General features: G+C 38.9%; 1 protein-coding gene across 2 annotated transcripts in view; it reads left to right on the forward strand.

The window, feature by feature from the left end:
* Positions 1 to 25,536, forward strand: part of SLC43A1 (solute carrier family 43 member 1) — a 658,072-nt gene that overhangs the window by 551,025 nt on the left and 81,511 nt on the right. For both annotated transcript variants that reach the window (XM_044084117.1, XM_044084118.1), the window contains one exon: positions 641 to 787. In XM_044084117.1, the coding sequence (XP_043940052.1) occupies positions 641 to 787 (147 nt within the window). The remainder of the gene's footprint in view (positions 1 to 640; positions 788 to 25,536) is intronic.

Raw genomic sequence — 25,536 nt, forward strand, 5'->3', positions numbered from 1 at the left:
GGGTTACATATGGTGGACATGGATGGAAGAAGAGTAGGTTAATGAGCAAATCCAGATGGAAGGGGTTTAGCCAGGACGTGTGTGTGTGTGTGTGTGTGTGTGTGTGTGTGTGTGTGTGTGTGTGTGTGTGTATGTATATTTATTTATATATATATATATATATATATATATATATATATATATACAGAGAGAGAGAGAGAAGCCTTTATACTTATACTTTTATGCTTTTTATTTTTTTATTTTTACTTTTTTTTTATACTTTTTTTTTTTTTACTGGATTCTACATGTGGATGAAATGTAAGAGAAGGGCCAGAAAGAACATCAATCTTCTGGTAAGAGTTAATTAGTATGGGAGATTATTATTTCCTCAAAGGTCATACAACTAAAAATGGGTATTATCTGAGATTCTTTGAGAGCTTCTGATTGTATGGACTATGTTTTTCCCAGCATCTAGTAATAATCAATTATATTATTCTGAAACTAGAAAGAAAGGTCATTCAAGTCGCTTTTGAGTCCACTGTTCAGTGGAATGGCTATGCCTCTCACTAAATAAGGAATATGGGATTGTTGCTTACTTAAGCCACAAGAACAGAACTTCAGATCACCTGTTGAATTTAAGTTGTCCTGCTTTTCATTTCAGAGTCGGTCCCTTTCTGTCACAGTGTTTGCTCACCCATTTTTCTCTGGAGCCTTGTCACAATGGGCATGACACAGCTGCGCATTATCTTTTACATGGGTGCTATGAACAAGATGCTGGAGTTTCTTGTGACTGATGGTGTGGATCCTGGTAAGTCATGCTTTTGCAATTACTCAAGACATGCCATTTTTATATGTTGTTAATGGCAGCTTAAAAGATAAATATGGTCATATTTAATGTAACTCATGGTGGTGCTATTGCAAAATCAGTATATGTATACATTTTTTTCATATTAGGAGAGCTTGTTTTTCTGGTTTATAAATCAATGCAAATGCATTCCCTCATTCTCCAATTACCAGCTCATCCACACTAGGGTTCATGGAAGATGTATAGCCTATCCTGGCACTTGGTGGGTGCAAGGCAGACAAACTAATTTGAAGATGCCAGTCCATCACATGATACACGCACGTGCTCACTAACAGACAGTATGTATAAATACAGACAATTTGAAGAACCAACAGTTCTTCCATATTGCATCTTTGGAATGTAGGAGGAAATCAGAATACTTAGATGAAACCCACTGCTGAATTACTGTTGAAGTATTTTACAAACTTATTTAGCTAGAAGTATGAATAAAAATTTACAAAGGTGTTAAATCACATAGTGTGTCATACTGTCTGTACAATTTATTTATTTGTTTGTTTATGTATTTATTTATTTATTGACATTTGTTGACTGTGAAAGTCTGAGTGGGTCAGGAACCCATTTTCAGTGGAGGCTCAGGGAGAAAAAGTGCAAAACAAATAGAGACATAGATTTTACAGTTATAACTAAGCATTACATAGGTTACTAGTACAAGTAAAGGCATTAATAGCTTTTACAGTTATACCTAAGCATACATATATTTCTAAACATAATACAATTTATCATGTGGATAGATAACATTTACAGTAGATTATAAACAGTTCAGTCTAAGATTCTAGTATAGAGTTGAACATTACTGACAGAGCAGATTAAGTTTACAAAAGACGTAAAATAAAATAGTTTTGCTTTGTGTGTATATAGGATAAATGTTAAGTACAGGTAGTAAGACACAAGGAAGAGAAAATGGATTGTGTAGAGATAGTAGTAGAAGTAAGGGATTATCGAAAGAGATGAAGTGATGGTAGGGAGGTAAATGTGGATAGATATAGTATGAGAAATAGGATAATATTATAGTGAGAGAATGTTTAGAGAGATTAATGTGATAGATATTCTGTGAGGTATAGGATAATATTATAGTGAGAGAATGTTTAGAGAGGTTAATGTGATAGATATTCTGTGAGGTATAGGAGAATATTATAGTGAGAGAATGTTTAGAGAGGTTAATGTGATAGATATTCTGTGAGGTATAGGAGAATATTATAGTGAGAGAATGTTTAGAGAGGTTAATGTGATAGATATTCTGAGGTATAGGAGAATATTATAGTGAGAGAATGTTTAGAGAGGTTAATGTGATAGATATTCTGTGAGGTATAGGAGAATATTATAGTGAGAGAATGTTTAGAGAGGTTAATGTGATAGATATTCTGTGAGGTATAGGAGAATATTATAGTGAGAGAATGTTTAGAGAGGTTAATGTGATAGATATTCTGTGAGGTATAGGAGAATATTATAGTGAGAGAATGTTTAGAGAGGTTAATGTGATAGATATTCTGTGAGGTATAGGAGAATATTATAGTGAGAGAATGTTTAGAGAGGTTAATGTGATAGATATTCTGTGAGGTATAGGAGAATATTATAGTGAGAGAATGTTTAGAGAGGTTAATGTGATAGATATTCTGTGAGGTATAGGAGAATATTATAGTGAGAGAATGTTTAGAGAGGTTAATGTGATAGATATTCTGTGAGGTATAGGAGAATATTATAGTGAGAGAATGTTTAGAGAGGTTAATGTGATAGATATTCTGTGAGGTATAGGAGAATATTATAGTGAGAGAATGTTTAGAGAGGTTAATGTGATAGATATTCTGTGAGGTATAGGAGAATATTATAGTGAGAGAATGTTTAGAGAGGTTAATGTGATAGATATTCTGTGAGGTATAGGAGAATATTATAGTGAGAGAATGTTTAGAGAGGTTAATGTGATAGATATTCTGTGAGGTATAGGAGAATATTATAGTGAGAGAATGTTTAGAGAGGTTAATGCGATAGATATTCTGTGAGGTATAGGAAAATATTATAGTGAGAGAATGTTTAGAGAGGTTAATGTGATAGATATTCTGTGAGGTATAGGATAATATTATAGTGAGAGAATGTTTAGAGAGGTTAATGTGATAGATATTCTGTGTGGTATAGGAGAATATTATAGTGAGAGAATGTTTAGAGAGGTTAATGTGATAGATATTCTGTGAGGTATAGGAGAATATTATAGTGAGAGAATGTTTAGAGAGGTTAATGTGATAGATATTCTGTGAGGTATAGGAGAATATTATAGTGAGAGAATGTTTAGAGAGGTTAATGTGATAGATATTCTGTGAGGTATAGGAGAATATTATAGTGAGAGAATGTTTAGAGAGGTTAATGTGATAGATATTCTGTGAGGTATAGGAAAATATTATAGTGAGAGAATGTTTAGAGAGGTTAATATGATAGATATTCTGTGAGGTATAGGATAATATTATAGTGAGAGAATGTTTAGAGAGGTTAATGCGATAGATATTCTGTGTGGTATAGGAGAATATTATAGTGAGAGAATGTTTAGAGAGGTTAATGTGATAGATATTCTGTGAGGTATAGGAGAATATTATAGTGAGAGAATGTTTAGAGAGGTTAATGTGATAGATATTCTGTGAGGTATAGGAGAATATTATAGTGAGAGAATGTTTAGAGAGGTTAATGTGATAGATATTCTGTGAGGTATAGGAGAATATTATAGTGAGAGAATGTTTAGAGAGGTTAATGTGATAGATATTCTGTGAAGTATAGGAAAATATTATAGTGAGAGAATGTTTAGAGAGGTTAATGTGATAGATATTCTGTGAGGTATAGGAGAATATTATAGTGAGAGAATGTTTAGAGAGGTTAATGTGATAGATATTCTGTGTGGTATAGGAGAATATTATAGTGAGAGAATGTTTAGAGAGGTTAATGTGATAGATATTCTGTGAGGTATAGGATAATATTATAGTGAGAGAATGTTTAGAGAGGTTAATGCGATAGATATTCTGTGTGGTATAGGAGAATATTATAGTGAGAGAATGTTTAGAGAGGTTAATGTGATAGATATTCTGTGAGGTATAGGAGAATATTATAGTGAGAGAATGTTTAGAGAGGTTAATGTGATAGATATTCTGTGAGGTATAGGAGAATATTATAGTGAGAGAATGTTTAGAGAGGTTAATGTGATAGATATTCTGTGTGGTATAGGAGAATATTATAGTAAGAGAATGTTTAGAGAGGTTAATGTGATAGATATTCTGTGAGGTATAGGAGAATATTATAGTGAGAGAATGTTTAGAGAGGTTAATGTGATAGATATTCTGTGAGGTATAGGAGAATATTATAGTGAGAGAATGTTTAGAGAGGTTAATGTGATAGATATTCTGTGAGGTATAGGAGAATATTATAGTGAGAGAATGTTTAGGGGGGTTAATGTGATAGATATTCTGTGAGGTATAGGAGAATATTATAGTGAGAGAATGTTTAGGGAGGTTAATGTGATAGATATTCTGTGAGGTATAGGAAAATATTATAGTGAGAGAATGTTTAGAGAGGTTAATGTGATAGATATTCTGTGCGGTATAGGAGATTATTATAGTGAGAGAATGTTTAGAGAGGTTAATGTGATAGATATTTTGTGAGGTATAGGAGAATATTATAGTGAAAGAATGTTTAGGGAGGTTAATTTGATAGATATTCTGTGAGGTATAGGAGAATATTATAGTCAGAGAATGTTTAGGGAGGTTAATGTGATAGATATTCTGTGAGGTATAGGAGAATATTATAGTGAGAGAATGTTTAGAGAGGTTAATGTGATAGATATTCTGTGAGGTATAGGAGAATATTATAGTGAGAGAATGTTTAGGGAGGTTAATGTGATAGATATTTTGTGAGGTATAGGATAATATTATAGTGAAAGAATGTTTAGGGAGGTTAATGTGATAGATATTCTGTGAGGTATAGGAGAATATTATAGTGAGAGAATGTTTAGAGAGGTTAATGTGATAGATATTCTGTGAGGTATAGGAGAATATTATAGTGAGAGAATGTTTAGAGAGGTTAAAGAACTTCTCGAAAGCCGACTTCACACTTCTAAAGACTAGTGTGGTCTCCTTTAAGGCCCCCGAGCCGGCGGAAAACAGTACTCAAGCCGCTGAATCACTTACAAATGCCTTCTACCAGCACCTGCAGGTCTGCATGGATAAGGCAATCCCAAGCAAAACAAAGACTCTTTGTACCAAAGGCAAGCGTCCACTCTGGTGGACCCCAGCCATAAACAAACTCTACAACAAAGGAGGAAGCTACTACAAGATAGAGCAAAATCCTTAAAAGGTAAGACACCCTTGATCACTATAAGTAAAAAACTAAGAGCTCTCATAAAATCATCCAAAGCAAATTTTGAGAGAAAAATAGCTAAAGACTCAAAAGACAATCATAAGGCCTTCTTTAGCTATGTTAGAAACCTGGGAGGAAACTCCCAGATATGCTCAGAACTAGTTCAAAATGATGTGAAGATTACTGATCCTACAGACATTGCCAACATACTGGCTGACAGGTTCAGTGCAAACTTCTCCCTCCCGAAAGGAGAGATATCTATAGCGATTGCAGCCCCAAACATCTCCAGCGCCAAGTGAGAACTGCTCTCTCCAAAGCAAAAACACAGCATCCATGGGACCTGATGGTGTCCCGGCTGTGTGCCCGAACTCAACGAGGAATTAAACCCACAGCTAGGACAGCTGTTTAATCATAGTCTTACCTCTGGATACGTGCCCAGGGAGTGGCGCACTGCAACTGTGGTCCCACTTCACAAAGGCGGTGCCTCCACCGACCCTGGAAATTACCGCCCATTAGCTTGACAAGCCTTATCTGCAAAGCCATGGAGAGGATCATAATGGACCTCATAAATAAAGATATAGGGAATTTGCAGACTTTGGATCCATCCCAGTTTGGCTTTGTCAAAGGCAGATCATGCCTTCTAAACTTGGTTGACTTTTTCGAAACAGTCACCAAAGCCATTGATGAGGAAAGGCAGTCCATACAGCCTACCTCGATCTGGCGAAGGCCTTTGATACAATACCCCACTCGGGTATCATTGAAAAACTCATCAGCTTAAATGTTAACCCATACATCACAAGATGGGTTGCAAACTGGCTGAGTGACAGAACCCACAGGGTCAGAGTTGCTGGCGCCATGTCAGACTCAAAGCCTGTCACAAGTGGTGTACCACAGGGCTCAGTCCTGGGCCTCTTGTTTGGCATCTACTTTTCCGAAGTACAAGCAAACACAGGAGGGTTATGGCTGACAAAGTTTGCAGATGACTGCAAACTGGGCGCCATAGTAGAAAACACATCTGACACAGATATCCTTCAGAAGGGTCTCACAGAAGCGGATAACTGGTGCCAGAGCCATGGCCTAAAGTTAAATGCCAAAAATGCATAGTCATACCCTTGGGAAAAACAAGGTTACCTAGCTACCAAATAGGTGGCAATCCACTGAGTACAGAAGAAGTTATCAGGGACCTGGGGACCCAGGTTGATAGTAGTCTGTCATTCGACACCCATGTAGCTAAAGTAGTTAGGAAGACCTTCTACATTGCCCACCTTATCATGAAGGATTCTCATCTAGATCAAGGGAGGTCATAGTCTCCCTATACTCATCACTCATCAGACCAATGATTGAGTACATGCCCCATTGAATGTATCTGACCCGACACTTGCAGCAGCTGGAGGCCACAAAAGTTCCTCACCAAAAGGATAAAGGGTCTCAAACATCTGTCCTATGCTGCCCGACTGAAAGAACTCCAGCTCTATTCGGTCGCTTACCGCTTGCTCAGAGGTGACCTTTGCCTAACATACAAGGCCATGTCAAACCCAGATTTGATGAATATGCTTCACCTCAAAAAATCTAGATCCGTCAGAGCCACAAGGGCGGGAGACTTAAACCTCGACACGGCTATTAATAGGACGTGCTGGAGGGATAGATTCATCACCCAAAGACTCCCTATGCTGTGGAATAAAATCCCGGTATATGTGAGGCAGAGCACCTCGCTGGCCTTGTTCAAGAGAAATCTTGACCAATGGATGGGAGATCGCAGATATACCCCAGGGATTACCTCAGTGTCACTGCTCAACAGAGGCACAGCAAAATAATGGGTATAGTTCCCCATACTAAAGTGGTGGCGTAAGCCACAAAACTATGGGCTAGGCTTGTAAATGCCCTCGGGCAGATAGCCTAGTATGAACCTATGAACCTATAATGTGATAGATATTCTGTGAGGTATAGGAGAATATTATAGTGAGAGAATGTTTAGGGAGGTTAATGTGATAGATATTCTGTGAGGTATAGGAGAATATTATAGTGAGAGAATGTTTAGAGAGGTTAATGTGATAGATATTCTGTGAGGTATAGGAGAATATTATAGTGAGAGAATGTTTAGAGAGGTTAATGTGATAGATATTCTGTGAGGTATAGGAGAATATTATAGTGAGAGAATGTTTAGAGAGGTTAATGTGATAGATATTCTGTGAGGTATAGGAGAATATTATAGTGAGAGAATGTTTAGAGAGGTTAATGTGATAGATATTCTGTGAGGTATAGGAGAATATTATAGTGAGAGAATGTTTAGAGAGGTTAATGTGATAGATATTCTGTGAGGTATAGGAGAATATTATAGTGAGAGAATGTTTAGAGAGGTTAATGTGATAGATATTCTGTGAGGTATAGGAGAATATTATAGGAGAATGTTTAGAGAGGTTAATGTGATAGATATTCTGTGAGGTATAGGAGAATATTATAGTGAGAGAATGGAGAATATTATAGTGAGAGAATGTTTAGAGAGGTTAATGTGATAGATATTCTGTGAGCTATAGGAGAATATTATAGTGAGAGAATGTTTAGAGAGGTTAATGTGATAGATATTCTGTGAGCTATAGGAGAATATTATAGTGAGAGAATGTTTAGAGAGGTTAATGTGATAGATATTCTGTGAGCTATAGGAGAATATTATAGTGAGAGAATGTTTAGAGAGGTTAATGTGATAGATATTCTGTGAGCTATAGGAGAATATTATAGTGAGAGAATGTTTAGAGAGGTTAATGTGATAGATATTCTGTGAGGTATAGGAGAATATTATAGTGAGAGAATGTTTAGAGAGGTTAATGTGATAGATATTCTGTGAGGTATAGGAGAATATTATAGTGAGAGAATGTTTAGAGAGGTTAATGTGATAGATATTCTGTGAGGTATAGGAGAATATTATAGTGAGACAATGTTTAGAGAGGTTAATGCGATAGATATTCTGTGAGGTATAGGAGAATATTATAGTGAGAGAATGTTTAGAGAGGTTAATGTGATAGATATTCTGTGAGGTATAGGAGAATATTATAGTGAGAGAATGTTTAGAGAGGTTAATGTGATAGATATTCTGTGAGGTATAGGAGAATATTATAGTGAGAGAATGTTTAGAGAGGTTAATGTGATAGATATTCTGTGAGGTATAGGAGAATATTATAGTGAGAGAATGTTTAGAGAGGTTAATGTGATAGATATTCTGTGAGGTATAGGAGAATATTATAGTGAGAGAATGTTTAGAGAGGTTAATGTGATAGATATTCTGTGAGGTATAGGAGAATATTATAGTGAGAGAATGTTTAGAGAGGTTAATGTGATAGATATTCTGTGAGGTATAGGAGAATATTATAGTGAGAGAATGTTTAGAGAGGTTAATGTGATAGATATTCTGTGAGGTATAGGAGAATATTATAGTGAGAGAATGTTTAGAGAGGTTAATGTGATAGATATTCTGTGAGGTATAGGAGAATATTATAGTGAGAGAATGTTTAGAGAGGTTAATGTGATAGATATTCTGTGAGGTATAGGAGAATATTATAGTGAGAGAATGTTTAGAGAGGTTAATGTGATAGATATTCTGTGAGGTATAGGAGAATATTATAGTGAGAGAATGTTTAGAGAGGTTAATGTGATAGATATTCTGTGAGGTATAGGAGAATATTATAGTGAGAGAATGTTTAGAGAGGTTAATGTGATAGATATTCTGTGAGGTATAGGAGAATATTATAGTGAGAGAATGTTTAGAGAGGTTAATGTGATAGATATTCTGTGAGGTATAGGAGAATATTATAGTGAGAGAATGTTTAGAGAGGTTAATGTGATAGATATTCTGTGAGGTATAGGAGAATATTATAGTGAGAGAATGTTTAGAGAGGTTAATGTGATAGATATTCTGTGAGGTATAGGAGAATATTATAGTGAGAGAATGTTTAGAGAGGTTAATGTGATAGATATTCTGTGAGGTATAGGAGAATATTATAGTGAGAGAATGTTTAGAGAGGTTAATGTGATAGATATTCTGTGAGGTATAGGAGAATATTATAGTGAGAGAATGTTTAGAGAGGTTAATGTGATAGATATTCTGTGAGGTATAGGAGAATATTATAGTGAGAGAATGTTTAGAGAGGTTAATGTGATAGATATTCTGTGAGGTATAGGAGAATATTATAGTGAGAGAATGTTTAGAGAGGTTAATGTGATAGATATTCTGTGAGGTATAGGAGAATATTATAGTGAGAGAATGTTTAGAGAGGTTAATGCGATAGATATTCTGTGTGGTATAGGAGAATATTATAGTGAGAGAATGTTTAGAGAGGTTAATGTGATAGATATTCTGTGAGGTATAGGAGAATATTATAGTGAGAGAATGTTTAGAGAGGTTAATGTGATAGATATTCTGTGAGGTACAGGAGAATATTATAGTGAGAGAATGTTTAGAGAGGTTAATGTGATAGATATTCTGTGAGGTATAGGAGAATATTATAGTGAGAGAATGTTTAGAGAGGTTAATGTGATAGATATTCTGTGAGGTATAGGAGAATATTATAGTGAGAGAATGTTTAGAGAGGTTAATGTGATAGATATTCTGTGAGGTATAGGATAATATTATAGTGAGAGAATGTTTAGAGAGGTTAATGCGATAGATATTCTGTGTGGTATAGGAGAATATTATAGTGAGAGAATGTTTAGAGAGGTTAATGTGATAGATATTCTGTGAGGTATAGGAGAATATTATAGTGAGAGAATGTTTAGAGAGGTTAATGTGATAGATATTCTGTGAGGTATAGGAGAATATTATAGTGAGAGATTTGCAAGAAGAAACAGGTACAGTAGATAAGATAAGATGTATTGAAAGTAGTTCAGGAGAAATGGAAAAGAGAATTAGAGAGAAAAAGAACAAATTTCCAGGTGACAGGATAGGAAGAGAGTCAAAGATGAGGGGTAAAGGATAGGCAGTATGGGAAGGAAAGAGTAAGTCAAGGAAAATAGATTGTGTGATAGTCTTTAGTTAAGAAGCAAAGGCAGATGTGAGTGTTGAGAAAGTAAGAACAAATGTAAGGCCTCAGTGATATCCTAGACCTGAAACACTAGAGGAAGGGGATATCACCTAATATTATGCAATAAAAACAGTGAATTGTGATATATGCATTTATGTACAGAGTTCTTTATTTAGAATGTCATTGTTAGGAGACAGTATTTTGGTACTCATCTCATAGGCTATTCCTGCTTTGTGCTTTTGTTACGAGAGCATGCTACTTTTTAAAAGTTAGTTCAGTTTCTGCTTCTTAAAAATGTACTAGCTACGAATGTATTGCTTTCAATTTAACATTAGATTTAACCATCAAGATCCTAGTCCAACCTCCTAGCATTCCTCCTACTCTATAACCATTGCATGTTTAGCTCTCCCACATCCCTCTCATTTCAAGAGTTCTAGGCTTTCATTGGTGATAGTAAGCCCAGAAGGAGTAGAAAGCCTTATTAGAAGTGCAAAGATTAAGAAAATAATATTATTTGATGTTGTCCTTTTTGTCTGTTCCTCAGCTAATGGGTCTCTTTTAAAGATTTCTCTTAACCATAATCCTCCTTTCTACTTAGAATTACTTCAGGTCTCATTTGCAGCTTCAGCAAATGAATGTGGTCTCTGTTTGGAGTGATTTTTGCATAAGTGCTATCTTTGCAATTTTTTATAGTCACACTTTTTCTGGTTCTTCCTCCCCTCTCTGTTTCATTTATAACTTTATATATGCAAAAAAAGTATATGTTTGTTCTGGTTTATCTTCCTTTTTGATGTAGGCCTTTCTGTATTGACTATTTTCCCTCCTACTGCTACCTGTGTATATGTATCTCTCCATATTACTGTTGTTGTTAATGATATCTGTTTTGCACTGTTAGTAATCTCTCTCCCTCTCTATTTCTTCTACCTTTCCTTTTCTTTTTCTAGGTAGATGCAATGTTGGATAAGCTGACTGGGTTTAAAACATGCACCTTCTTTGGGCACAAGATTCCCAACTCTGATGCCCACCAGGTGTGCGCTTATTGTTTGAGGTCTACTCACTTTGACATTGAAAATGAAATATGTGCAGGTTTCAGCTACTGTGCCCTGGTTGAAGACCGCAACAAGTTGGTATTGAAAGGTCTCTTACTATCAACCTCTTCAACTTCTGCTTCTGTTTCTGCTGGAGTCTCCCCTTCCAAAAAGCCTCCTGAGAAGACTAAAGGAGATTCTTCAAATAAGGGCAAAGAGAGCAGGAAATGATCTCCTGATTGCTCTCCCACTACAGTTTTGGGTTCAGCTCCACCTGAAAAAAATTCTAAACTGTCAGATCCATTGGGTCCATCGGAAGCAAAAAAGGTCAAGGTCGAAATCTCCAGCTTACTGCTCCTCTCCCTTTACTCCAGAGCCAATTTCATCTTGGATCCATTTACCCTTCATCCAAGACACTCCAAGAAGAAATCCCAGGCCACCATCTATCTCATCATCTCTCAGGTCTTCTACAAGCCTAACCAAAACTGATGTGGACAGGATGCTGAGGAATTTTATCCAGGCCAAGATTCAGTTGGAAGTTATACTGGCTCTGGCTCCCATCAGACCGATGAGCCTGCCATCAGCCCCTACCCAGTTGACTCCAACTCTGCACTGACCTGCAGTTTTGGAGCCATTGGACCCGAGAATTCTGAGTCTGCCTATGTCAGATCCAAAAGTTTGGCCTTCTTCAACTCTATGAATGTCTCAGATCTATTTGGCTCTGCCCTTGGTGGAGCCAGAGGGATCTTGGAGCTGAAGTATTGGCACAAGATCTGGAGGAGGGGGGTTAGGCTCAACTCTGATGCCTTCAAATCCATCTCTTCCTCTCAGACCTTCAACACTGGACAGCTCAGCTCCAACATCTGGCTTGAGACAGAATCAGAGTGACACTCTGAGCCATCCTGGGCAGTTGTCTTCAGCTTTTTCCAGGGCTGCTCTTGCTTCTCCAATGTCTTTGGCCTTCAAAGTAGTACAGAGAGCTTTCTCCATCCCTGTGAATAAGATACCATTCCATACAGACCTTGAGATAGTCCTCATTTAGGAATCTTATAAGAGTGAGAACTCTTTTCACACTTCTGAGTCCTCTCTGCAACTATCTACTAGGGAACCTCCTCAGAAGCGTACTTGCAAAAGGAGGCACTTAGATTCCCCACAGGGATCTCAGGCAGAAGACCAACTTCAGTGAAGGGGAGGAATCCTCCAGATCACCCCTTCAGAATGTCTTCTTTGGTGAAATCCTTGAGCTTTTGAGACAGAAAGGTGATTGGTCTTCTGACCACCTTCCTAACAGGAATTGGTGTTTCTTGAGGCCTTCAGAGCCAGCTCACAGACATCCTGGGTAGTCCCCCCAGCAGAAAACATGGTGGACCTCATCTTCCACCGGGCACGGAATGATCTGTTCTTGTTTTGTCATGTTTCCTTGACTTTGTGCAGTTTGGGTCACTGAGGTTTAACATGCTACCATAAAATCTGTAGCAAACTTTAAAAACTTCTGTCCAGTGACTTCATTCTTCTTCTTCTTTCAGCTTTTCCCATTTAGGGGTCACCACAGTGGATCACCTGTCCTCCAGTGACTTCATTACTGCCTACTAATTTCTCCTAGGTGAAGTTGCCTTTTGCTACAATCATTGGTCACAGGCATGTGAAAGACTCACTTGAACTGGGACTGGTAAGGGCAGAGAGTTGGTAACTGTTACTCAGACAGCCAAAAAGGTCCTTCTCTTTTCTAGTTTTAGCTGCCCAGATGTCTAGGTTCACTATAGCAATTCATGTGTGTGCCCACAGTCTACCACACCATCTCTATCAGTACCCCTGTACACATTTAACACTAGTAACTTGCTGAACATGTTTGCTAGCATGGCATTAACATCAGTCTCTTTCCCACCTTCATTCCAGAGTAGGAGAGCTATGACTGGGACACTCACTTACTCCCCTTCTACTGACTCAGCCATGGGCCAAGTCTACTCCTGAACTCAGGATGTTGACACTGCGGATGGACCCTTTACCTTTGTGCCAGTAACATGGTCTGTTTTTGGACTATTTTTTTAAATGACAAATTAGCTTGCTGTATGTTAGCAACATAGAGTACATTTACAGTAGATACCACTTGGTAATGTTTTATTACTTCATTAAATGATGTCCATTTCTCAATGTAGAGTACTATTTAAATTGCTCCTGACTGGCAGTCCAGAGATAAGTTTGATTTTGTTCTGGTATTTTTGATCTCTTATGAAATGCTCAGACAGGTAGGCAACCATTTTTACTCATGTGATTAGGATGGAGAACATATTGAGTACTTAATTATTGTTTACAATTTTTTTCTTCTCTTTTTAAAGATCTGAAAGTGCAGTAGACTCCAATTTTTCGCTACAAAGTGACACAGCCAGGCATTAGAACTATATTTGCTGTTGAAGAGTATGACGGGGAGCTGACATAATGAGTGTTACATACATACTTATATGAGGTTTTGCTTTTTTATTGGGGTGCTACTGCTAACTACTGGTCCACTCCCATTATTTTCTGTCTCCATATTTCTCTTCCATCTTTTACAGTCCAGCCTCCTTTATCTAAATTGTTTGGGGGGTGGGGTACAATTCAGGTTTGTGCAGTGAATTTTAAAGTCATGGCCCACTTAAATTTTAGCACAAAGTCAAATCGGTGGCTGACAGGACTGAGCAAAGATATAACTGTTCCTTTGAGCAGTAGTTTTATTTTTGGTGATGTAATGCTATTTGACAAATTACATTTTTGCTTTTCACAATCCTGCTGCATGTTAGAGTTTCATCCTCTTTTATGTAAAATGACAGTCTGACATTACTTTCTACAAATTTTGTATAAATATTTGCTTTGAAGCATGATAATGCTTTGTTAAAAAGAAGATTTTGAATGCTGTGGTAAAAAACATCTGATAACACTTCCATTGAGGCATTTCGCAAATTTGAAAAAGAATTTAAAATGAGGGAGATCTCTTTTCATGTGAAACAGTTAATAGGTGTGGGCAGAGGGTTTGTGGTATTCAAAAATGAAATAGATCCTTTCAAATATGGCACATCACAGACGTATACACTCCAAAAGTGTGACGAGTGTGAAATGAAAAACATGGCCCCTATTGTGTGACATTTGAAAATATATTCAGGAATATCCTTATGAGTAAAATGAGGAATGTCTCTAACATGAGGCAAACAGTGAAGGATTCCCGCTTTGTTTTGTTTGAGGCAGTGAGACATTAATAAGGAGTATCATTTTCTTGGGCAGTTCTAAGTAAGGGACAGAAAGATTCAGAGATGGTAAAAATATAGGATGTCCCTACTTCCATGAGACAGTGAGAAGCATGACAGACACAGGTGTTCTGTGACACTTGGAAGGGAGTGTACTAACAGGAGTCCAAGGCTATATGTGTAATAGCTAGAAGCATGCAAGAATGCAGAAGGTCATGTTACTATTTGATAGTAAAATGATTCATGTGAGTTCACTTCATACACTAAGCACTGCCCCTCAGAACATTCAGTTTTGATTGGGCACACCCCTTATTACCTCTGAAGTGGCATAACATGTTAGAATCTGCTACATTTCACATCAGCAAGTTTGTATGTAACCTGAGCACGTATCCTGCTGTTACAGTATTGTGTGTTAACTGCTATATGAAAGACTGCAATCTTAAATGGTCTTAAAATTAACTCACTGTATTCCAGTGACTCAGCACCCTACATCTTCCACAGTTTTACTTTCCAAAATAAATACCAGGCCTTGACTACATGTCTTAAGTATCCAGTTTTACTACTCAGCAGCAGCTAGAAGAGAAAAAAATTATGGGGGAGGGGTATTTTTAAATGTATTAAATACAGGGCACTTCTCAACTTAAGGTATCCATAATGCATGTACCATTCCATAATTAATTAACAATACTATCCAGGGCTGCATGTGATAACATAGTTTACCAAATATTCGTATCCAGAATTCATTGTATCAGTGTAAACTGGTGGATATAAGTACTGAGAGGTTATATACTAGTACTGAGATTTGTCAAGTACCAGTTTTGATTTTATATTTTTCAAAACAAATTCATTTATTTTGAGTCACCAGCGGTGGTGGTGCTGCGGTAGCATTGTCGCCTCACAGTTAGACATTGCCCGTTCGATTCTCAGTCAGAGCATCTTCTGTGTGGCGACATGCGTGAATGGGCATTCCTTCGTTGAAGGTTGTGTGTTAGACCCGGCAAGCCAGCACGTAAAAATCTACTGCCAATCATTAGCGGACCGGAGTTCCACTGTGGCGACCTCTAACCGGGAAAAGCCGAAAGACACAAACAAACAAATAATAAACAATCAGTTGTATCTGCCCTGTTCTATTTAAAACAAGCCTCCTTCAAGGGGCAGCTAGACTAGATTTCAGAGTTATGGGTGAAAATTCAAAGCAGGTAAGCTGCAACCACGGCTGTTAGAAGCAGCCAAGACATCCTGCATTAGTCATATGTCCTAAGAAAAATGCCTGGAAATGCTACAAGTGTCTAAAAGAACAGAAGTGCAAAGATAGACTGGTACTAAGCAAGCCTGAGCCTTTGATCCCCACTATCTCAGTGTCAGTCTCTTACAGGGATAATGGCGTCTTATTTAAACAAGCCAGAACAGCTGGCCTTCCTACTATTAGCACCCAGTGCTTTGGTAATTCTATGCCACACCCACCACCTTGTGTTGTTGAGACCCTTGTAGCCCTTACGTCCTGTATCTTTGAAGTTCAGTGATTAACAGTTTCCTGTTACTTTCTAAACTGCTGTAGAACTCTGGGCCATTAACCATGATATTCTGTGTCACCATAACCTAGTGGGTGTGGTGCAGCAATCCCTGATTCCATGTCTTAGTCTGTGTAATTATGCATGAATGCTAATGCAAGTGTGCGTAGGACACTCTGCAACAGATAAGTGCTGGAATTTCCACTTTTGATATTCCACAGCTTGGCACATTTCTGAAAATGCATAGCTCCTGTTGATATAGGTGTGATCCGGATCTCTCAACTGCCCCTATTTTAGTGGAATGTTCCTATTTTCAGGCCTGATTAACCTCTGCCTTAATGTCCCTATTTTCAGGCTTGATTAATTCACTTCACAAAATGTTATGAATGCCGTCATTGCATGTGATTTTTGCACCTGTATATTACACAGAAAAATCACACTACATGATCAACATACTAGTGGCCCCAATAATTTAAAGAAATATGACGTAAATCTTTTATCTCCCTTTTTCAGAATCAAAAATGAATAATTTTGCAGTACAGTTCATTAAAGTCTACAAGTTTGTTTTAGTTTTTATATTAGTGTGGTCAGGATGTCCTGTTCACATACTGTTCCCATCACCTGTTCAGTACTGCTGTGCTTGCTTTGGGAATGCTTGAGCATTGTTGCTTGATATACTGTGTCAGTATTCTTTTTTCTGTGATACTTGTAACAACATCATGTAATCACTTTAGCTTTGTGCCACCCTTTTAACTCAAGACACTGCAATTCCTCTAAGAAACAGACTTTTATTAATAATCATTTTTTCTGTGAGTGAAGTGATTTTGTAAGAATACAGATGTTACCCTCATGGAGGGTGCAGAAACAGTTTACTGTTTGTCTGGTACAAATCTATAAAACTACCTTAATTGTAAGTACATGCGTTTAGTTGGTTTGTGTACTCAAGTCTGTAATTCTTTGTAATCACAGCCAAACAACTGCATTTAGAGCAGCTAAGTTTTGATCAAACATAGCACACCCATTCATACATACCCACATTTAGATGTAGCCATACAATCTAGGATAGCATCTAATTCCCTAGGTAGTCTCCACTTTTTCAATAACACAGCAGTGTGATCTGGTTACTACTGCTGCTGTTGTTATTTTTATTAAACATTTTAACCAAAGCATATCATTCACATAATTATCATCATGCAAAGACAGACTAATAAACTATCACTGTGTTTCTTTCTCTAGTTTTAAGAAATCTTTCGCACATCTGTATTTATCATGATTTATTTTCTCACTAAATTGCTAAGCTAGATGATTTGAACTACCTTGAATTATCTTGTTTCCTCCCTTTCTACTTAAAAAAAAAAACTTTCAGCTGCTTTTTCTATATTTGTGTCTCTTCCAACTTTATTTGCTTTTGCTGCTTTTTCTTAAAAGTGCTCAATTGCATTTATTCTGCTGCATTTGTTATTGCTTGTTAATAGCCTGATTAAGGGCAGCCACGGTGGTGCAGTGGTTAGCATTGTCACCTCACAGCAAGAGGTTCTCCGGTTCGATCCTCAGCTGGGGTGCCTTCTGTGCAGAGTCTGCATGTCCTCCCTGTGGTCACGTGGGCTTCCTCTGGGTGCTCCGGTTTCCTCCCAAAGACATGCTGCAGGTGGATTGGAGACTCTAAATTGGCCCTGGGTGTGAGTGCGTGTGTGCCTTCTGTGAAGGTTGGGCGCTGGGCTGGCAACTTGACACTGTAAAACTCCACTGCCAATCAGGAGCGGACAGGTGATCCACTGTGGCAACCCCTAACCGAGAAAAGCCAGAAGAAGAAGTTAATAGCCTGATTAAAAAAATACACCTTATTCAGCTGCTTTTATTGTATTTGCTTCTCTTCCTACTTTATTACTTTATTTTTGCTGTTGTTGCTTGTTCTTAAAGTGTTCAATTGCATTTATTCTGCTGCATTTATTACTACATGTTAGTTGCCTGATTAAATTGTAATTGTTGCTCTAAGTCTCTCAGTTTTGATTTAAGGATTTGGGCTTTTACATTAAGAAGGTTCGCAGTCTACACTCTTGTGGGAGAAGAGGGTGGCCACTGCCCTTCTGAGCTGGGAATTGCTGGGTGAAGGCTTATTGTGCCTGTTGTTATATGTGTCTTTGTTCTGGTTTAAGCACTTGGGTTTCAAACCAATTATTTTACATTAGGAAGGTTCGTAGTCTAAACCCTTGTGGCATGAGAGGATAGCCTACACTCTTCTAAGCCGGGACTTGTTGGTTGAAGGCTCATTATGTCTGTTATTCTGAAAGTGTCTTAGTTCTGATTTAAGCACTTGGGCTCCAAAACAGTTATTTTACATTGGGAGGGTTGTGGTCTAGACTCTTGTGGGAGGAGACTGTGGCCTACACCCTTCTGAGCTGGGAACTGTTGGTGAAGGCCTATTCTGTCTGTCTTCTGAAATGTCTTAGTTCTGGCTTAAGCACCTGGGTTCTAAAACCAGTTGTTTTACATTAGGAAGGTTTGTGGTCTAGACTATTGTGGTGGGAGACTGTGGCCTACACCTGTCTAAGCTGGGAATTGCTGGTGAATTGCTGCTTTATTTAAACTGTTTTTTGCTGTTGTGACTGTGATTTTATGCACTTTGAATTTCTAGTACTTCTGCACTTTATAGCATAGGCTAGAGTCAGACTTGCTGAATCTAGACTGTTTGGTATCACTTGAGCACTAAAACCAGCTCTTCACTGGGATACTGAATGGTCCATGAGGCATCCGTTGCTTCCAACAAACTATAAGTGCCTGCTTTTGCTCTTTCATTTGAATTTGCATTTTACTGTCTGCTTGAATTGTCTGAATTGGTTTTGCCACATTTTATTGTATACTGTACTACTTCATCTGTAGCATATCCCAGTTCCAGGTTTGTTGTTTTGGGATCTGTTTTGTAACTTCTGAGCATCAAATTCAAGCCATCCTTATAGGTGAAGGCCTTTCTGCACCCTTGTGGGAGGAGAGTGATGTCTGGATCCCATCTTATTGAGGGTGATTGGAGTAGTGTTCAGAGAGACCGTCTTTATTGGTTCATTTGAGTTAAAAGGGTTATCTCTTGTTTTGTTTAAGGCCTGCATTTGCACATGTCTGCATGTAGCACACCATCATGCACTGCCACATAGCAGTGGTCACCGTTGTTGGTTTAGATGCAAATATTTTGCTTGCTAAATTTTCCCTTGGCATTTAGCTTGTGGTCCTCCAGAGGATTTTCGCAGCCCTGCTCTACTATCAGGTGGAAGACTAAGCCTAGGTTCAGAGGTACCAACACACCTTTCACCCACTAACCATTCCTAAGTGCAACCACTTTTCCATGCCATATAAGTTTACCTAACACTATGGACGGACAATTTCCTACAGTTTCCTCAGCCATCTTGGTCAACATGGGCATCCTGAGGCAGTGTAGCAACTGCCTCATGTTCAGTGACAACTCTCTACTCCTAGTCCACACAAACTCAACATGTGAGAGATGTAACTATATTAAGGTTCTTAATTCCCTCTCAAAGGAAAAAAATACAGTCTCCATGGGACCCAATAACATCCCTGGCTGTATCCTACATGAACTCAGGCATGAGCTCTCAGCTCCATTAGACACCCTATTCAACCAAAGCCTGAGCACCGGCTTCATCCCAGCTGAATGGAGAACAGCCACTGTCATCCCACTAAACAAAGGTGGAGTGTCCACTGACCCAGGCAATTATAGGCCCATCAGCCTAACTAGCCTGATCTGCAAGGCCATGGAACGCATTATCATGGACCTTATAAACAAGGACATTGGCAACTTCCAAACTCTTGACCCCACACAGTTTGGTTTTGTCAAAGGGAGATAATGCCTGTTAAACTTGGTTGACTTATTTTAAACAATCACCAAAGCGATGGACAAGGGAAAGGTGGTGACACCACCTACCTTGACCTAGCCAAAGCCTTTGACACTATTCCACACTTGGGCATAATAGATAAACTCTCCCAGCCAGGCATCAACCCATATGTTACCAGATGGGTAGCTAACTGGCTCACTGATAGAACCCACTCAGTCAAAGTAGGGGAAGCCACCTCTAGTAGCAGACCTGTAAAGAGTGGTGTACCCCAAGGATCGGTCTTGAGGCCTCTACTGTTTGGGATATACTTTTCTGAGGTGTAAACCAAAACCAGTGGTCTGTGGCTGACCAAGTTAGCAGATGACTGCAAGCTGGGTGCTGTCTTAAATTCCCCTAGTGATGTGAACATCCTCCAAGAGGGCCTTACCCAAACTGGTTTCAGAAGCATGGCCTCAAACTGAATGTGAAGAAATGCATTATTATCCCCTTTGGGGAAAATGTTATTCCCACTGATTATCACATTAATAACAACATACTAAGCATGCAATCAGTCGTGAGGGACTTGGGCACCTAGGTTGATAGCAACCTGACATTTGACCACCACAATGTTGCCTCCATTGTACGGAAGGCTTTCTACATAGCCCACCTCATAAATAAGGGTATTTTATCCAGGAACAAGGAGGTCATAATATCCCTGTACTCTTCCCTTATCAGACCCATTATCGAGTACAATGCTCCCTTCAGCATGTACCTTGTCAAGCACATGCAGCAGTTGGAGAGACCACAGACCAGGAAAATCCAAGGTGTCAAACACCTATCCTATAGAGATAGGCTAAAAGCCCTGTCCCTCTACTCAGTCTCATACAGATTGCTCAGAGATGACCTGTGTCTGGCATACAAGGCCATTTCAGACCCAGCTTGATGGAGTTGCTGCATATATGTAAGACAAACTCTACTTACGCAACCTGCACGCAAGGCCTTAACCTGGTCTGTGACATTAATATAACTTGTTGGCGGGATAGAGTTATGTCCCAAAGACTTCCCCATCTGTGGAATAGACTCCCTCTCCATGTCAAGCAGAGTACCTCTCTAGCCCTGTTTAAGATGAACCTGGACAACTGGATGGGAAAAAAAAATGTACTCCTGAGATCCCAACTATGTCCCTGCTGGACAAGGGAAACAGGTGCTGACTTTGAGGGAACATGGGCAAAATTCTTGGCTAGGCTTATAAGGGCCTCTGGTCCAATAGCCTAGTATCATCCTATGAACCTTGAATCCATGCTGTCCCACACACCAATTAGTACATATGATAATGAGCGGGTTATTGGCATGCACACCTCACCTCCTACTCCACCCAAACCCACATTGCACATACCTACATATGCAGAGGTCCTCAACAGAAACATACCTAAACACCAGAGACCTCCCAAACACAAACACAAGCATCCTACATATAATACTTCCTCTTCAGAGCACAATATACATAACAGCTCACAAACCAGTGTCTCAGCCGTAAAGTCCTTAAGGCAAACCACAAAACCAAACATATTGGTCATTAGTGATTCCGTCGTGAGACGTACAGATCTCCCTCTCATCAGGCTGGATAAGGAAAAGGTCAAGGTCAGCTGTATGTCAGATGCCAGGATACACCATATCACACATGCACTTAAGTCTCTCAATAACAGGTACTGTTATGGCTCTGTTATTGTCCATGTTGGTGTGAACTACTTGAGACATACCTCTCTGGACTATATGAAGAGAGATATACCTGAGCTCTTGGACTATGTGTCTCAGGCAGTTATGTCCCTAGCTTTAAGCAGCATTTTACCTTCACCTAGGATGATGCCTCAGTACAAACAGAAAATGATTGACTTCAATAATTGGCTTAGTTCTGGTGTCATTCTAAGGGGATCCAGTATCTGTCAGCCTGGGATGACATGATCAACAGACATTGATGCTTTGTCAGAGATGGCCTTCATCTGTCACCCCTGGGATTTTGGCTGGCTAAGGATCTTGCCTCCCCCATAGTGCCTTTTTTAGGCAGTGTCTCAAGGACAAAATTCTCATTGTAAAAACTCCATCTAAAAACAGACTCAAGGTTATGCTGCTAACCTTGGCTAAACACTATGAGTCTTAACACAAAACTGCACTCACTGGAAGCAGTCCTCACCATAGAAGACGCAGACATTTGTGCAGTCTCGGAAACCTAGCTCAAGGCTGTGGACAGCACCCTAGACATACCAGGTTATACCTCCTTCCACACGTTCAGACCACAAACTGAAGGCATGAAAAATAAAGGAGGCAGTGTATTAATTTTCCTTAAAGATAAATACACCTCCAGATTGGTCAAAAAGCATGATTCCCTGGAGATACTTCAGGTGCAATTAACTGTTGGTAGGACACCTATTCAAGTTATTGCCAGCAATAGGACCCCCTCCATGAATCAGGACACCCACTCTGCCTATTTGGATCTACTTGAGTCTATCAAGATACATCCAAACTCATTAGACAAAAGGTTCCTTGACTTCATTAACTCCAATACCCTTGACCAGCTGGTTGACACCCCCACAAGGGGTGCCAAAATCCTGGATCTGGTGCTTACCAATATGGGGGACCGCTGTAGCATGCCCCCCTGTGAGGTCTTCCCTGGTAAGATCTGACCACAAATCAGTTTTATTTGAAGTAACTATCACACGTGACCCCCCCCCCCCCAACAGCAGCAACTAAACTAAGAAACTTCTCCAAAGCAGATTCTAACCTCTTATGAGATGGTAAATAGCTTCCCTACACCTCCCCCTAAGATGGAACTGGCATCTATGTAGAGTTCTACAACTGGAACTATGTAGAGTTCTACACCAGCGCTTTATACAAACACCTGTATAACTGCATTGACCAAAACAAGCTCCTCAAGGAAGAGAAAACCTGCCTGTTGGACAACTGCCATTAACAGGCTTTACAAAAAGAGGAAGAAATTGCTATCTAGAGTAAGAAGGAGTGAGCCCTAAACTGGAAACATTCCCTCATCAGCTTAAAGCAAGTGAATAAGACTTCTTGTGAAGTCCTCCAAAGCAAACTATGAATCCAAATTAGCTTTGTCAACTAATGACAACCATAAGGCATTCTTTAGTTACATCCATAACCTAAAAGTAAAGGCCCAGATTTGTGCCTAACTGGTAGTTCATGATACCGCATATACTGAGCCTGTTTACATAGCTAACCTGTTGGCCAACAAATTCTGTGAAAACTTCACTCCCCTTTCCCTGCTACACGTACCCCATGACATCCCTGCCACCTGTCCACTACCTTAGATCTCTAAAAAGCAGGTTGTTAATGCCCTCTCTAAGGTCAGGCACACAGCATCTATGGGACCTGATAACATCCCAGGCTACATAGTACATGGGCTCCAACAAGAATTAACAACACCATTGGGTACTCTTTTCAATCAGTCTAAGCACCGGCTTTGTCCCAGCTGAATGGAAAATGGCCACTGTTATTCCCTTACACAAAGGTGGTGCTTCCACTGACCCTGGAACTATAGACCTGTTTCTTTATTTTATTTTTTTACTTTTTAAAACAACTTTACCAGTGGTATTCTGTGAATGAGACTGCCCATTTTATTTTTGTAACAATGGACTTCAACTCATTGTTCACTGTCATCCCTAATGAATATGGCATACAAGCTGTGAGAGAATGTTTATGTAAGAACACAACATTTACAAATGGGAAAATAGAAATGATTTGTGCTCTCTTAGAAGTTGTACTAACAAGTAATGTTCTCCTGTTTGGAGAGCAGCTGTACCATCAAGTATCGGGTGTTGTTATGGGTGCACCAATTGCAAATACTTATCCTGACATAGCCCTGTATGAATGGGAGATTATGCATGTATTTGGATCCACAAACAGCTATATTGTTAAAATTCTATTTTATAAACACTTTTTTGATGATTTTTTTTTTGGTTTAGAAGGGTGATGAAATTGAACTACAACAATATGTTCGATTCTTGGAAACTACTACAAATTTTCTGAGATTTAAGTTGAAATATTCTAGAAGAGAGAGAGATTTGTTTTTTGGATATAGCACTTAAAAATACTGATGGGCTTATATCAATGAATAACTATAAGAAGGAAGTTCAGGCTAGCAGATTTCTCAATAGTTGCAGAATGCATCCTAGTCATGTTTTTAAATGGATAGTTAAAAGCCAATACATGAGAGTGAGTAGACTGACTACAGATGCAACATTATGTAACTAGCACTTAGATATGTTAAGACAGGAATTTCAGATGAGAGCCTGTGATGTCCCTCCTCTGGGACAGTGATCAAGGAGACTCAATCCTCACCACTGCCACTGGTGGGGAACATTCAGTGTGAGAAAAATAGACACACAGTATTTTCAGATGCAGCCAAGTGCGCCTGTCAGATGCAGTCCTCTGCACCAAGTACAGTTTTCCTTAAGGGGACAGATAATGCACATCACCTCTGGGCCAGTGATCATGGAGCCTCAATCCTCACCACTGCTAGTGGTGGGGAATGTTCACTGTGAGAAAAATGACACACGGTATTTTCACATGCAGCCAGGTGCACCAAGTACAATTTCCCTTAAGAGTACACACAGAATGCACACTCCAGGCCTGAGATTGGCTTTCTCTTCAGCCCACAAATAAGACTTCCCACTGACCACTATAGAGTTAAGTCCTTATCTGTGAAATCAGTGCTCTCCGTGTCCCTGTTCAAAGTAGCTGTCACACACATTCTCTGAGATTTGATTTTCACACACACCTGGGAAAAGCTGGCACAGCTTAAATGCTCTGCCACCTTCACCCAGACTAGAAGGTAGATTTGCTGCTATCAAACACCCAAAGTGAGCTACTTTAAGGCTCTTATCAGGTTACTCAATTACACTTAGTAAAATGAATACTTATAAAAATGGTAGTGTTTAACCAAGCAGCAAGACTTTCAAGAACATAGAGCAACAGTGCCACTAAATAGATGCAAGTACTCTTAAAGGTTAAATATTTTCTAAAAGACCAACCACAATAAAAGGTTTAGATATGTTGAATAATAAATAATATAAAAAATGAAAATACTGAATATCTATTTGCAATAAATACCAGAGTTTCAATAATAGGAAATATACAAAAACAACACTGATGGAAAGACTCAGACAGATACAGAAAAAGAAACCACATTTGGCTAATCTCACTATATTTTTGTAACTGACTGAAGAATGACGGTTTCCTAGTTACTTACTAAAGCAAGGCAAGATGAAAGTGGATGAGTGTCTTGTCAGGTCCAAAAACAGAGTGCACTCCTGACATCTCTCACTAGTATTCAAATACAATTTCAGTGCTGGCTACAGAATGACATCACATCTGGTCATCTGACTCTGTGGTTCCCACACTACCCTCTCACTAGAAACTGAGCCAGGATCTGGCACTGATGTGTCACAGTACACACATAGAACTTTGGCTGAGGTTTATTACAGCATCTGGAAACTGTAAAACAATTTCAACACTTCCACCCTTGCTACAGAAACTAACAAGCCATTCTCTTGCACACCACGGTAGAAATTCGATCACCACTAAGAACAATATAGGAGGATCCCAGCCCAGGCTTTTCACAGACACTGAGTCACTGACTGCATTCAGACCTGTGAGATATAATCTTTATGGCCTAAACCAAGTAATTTAATTTCAGGCTATTTTTCTTAAGGTTAGCTGGGCTGAGCTTAACCCATTCCTTTCCAGTATCCTC

Source organism: Protopterus annectens, chromosome 9.part0 (assembly GCF_019279795.1).
Source record: "Protopterus annectens isolate FY-2018-M chromosome 9.part0, PAN1.0, whole genome shotgun sequence".
In the NCBI taxonomy this organism is placed as follows: Eukaryota; Metazoa; Chordata; order Ceratodontiformes; family Protopteridae; genus Protopterus; species Protopterus annectens.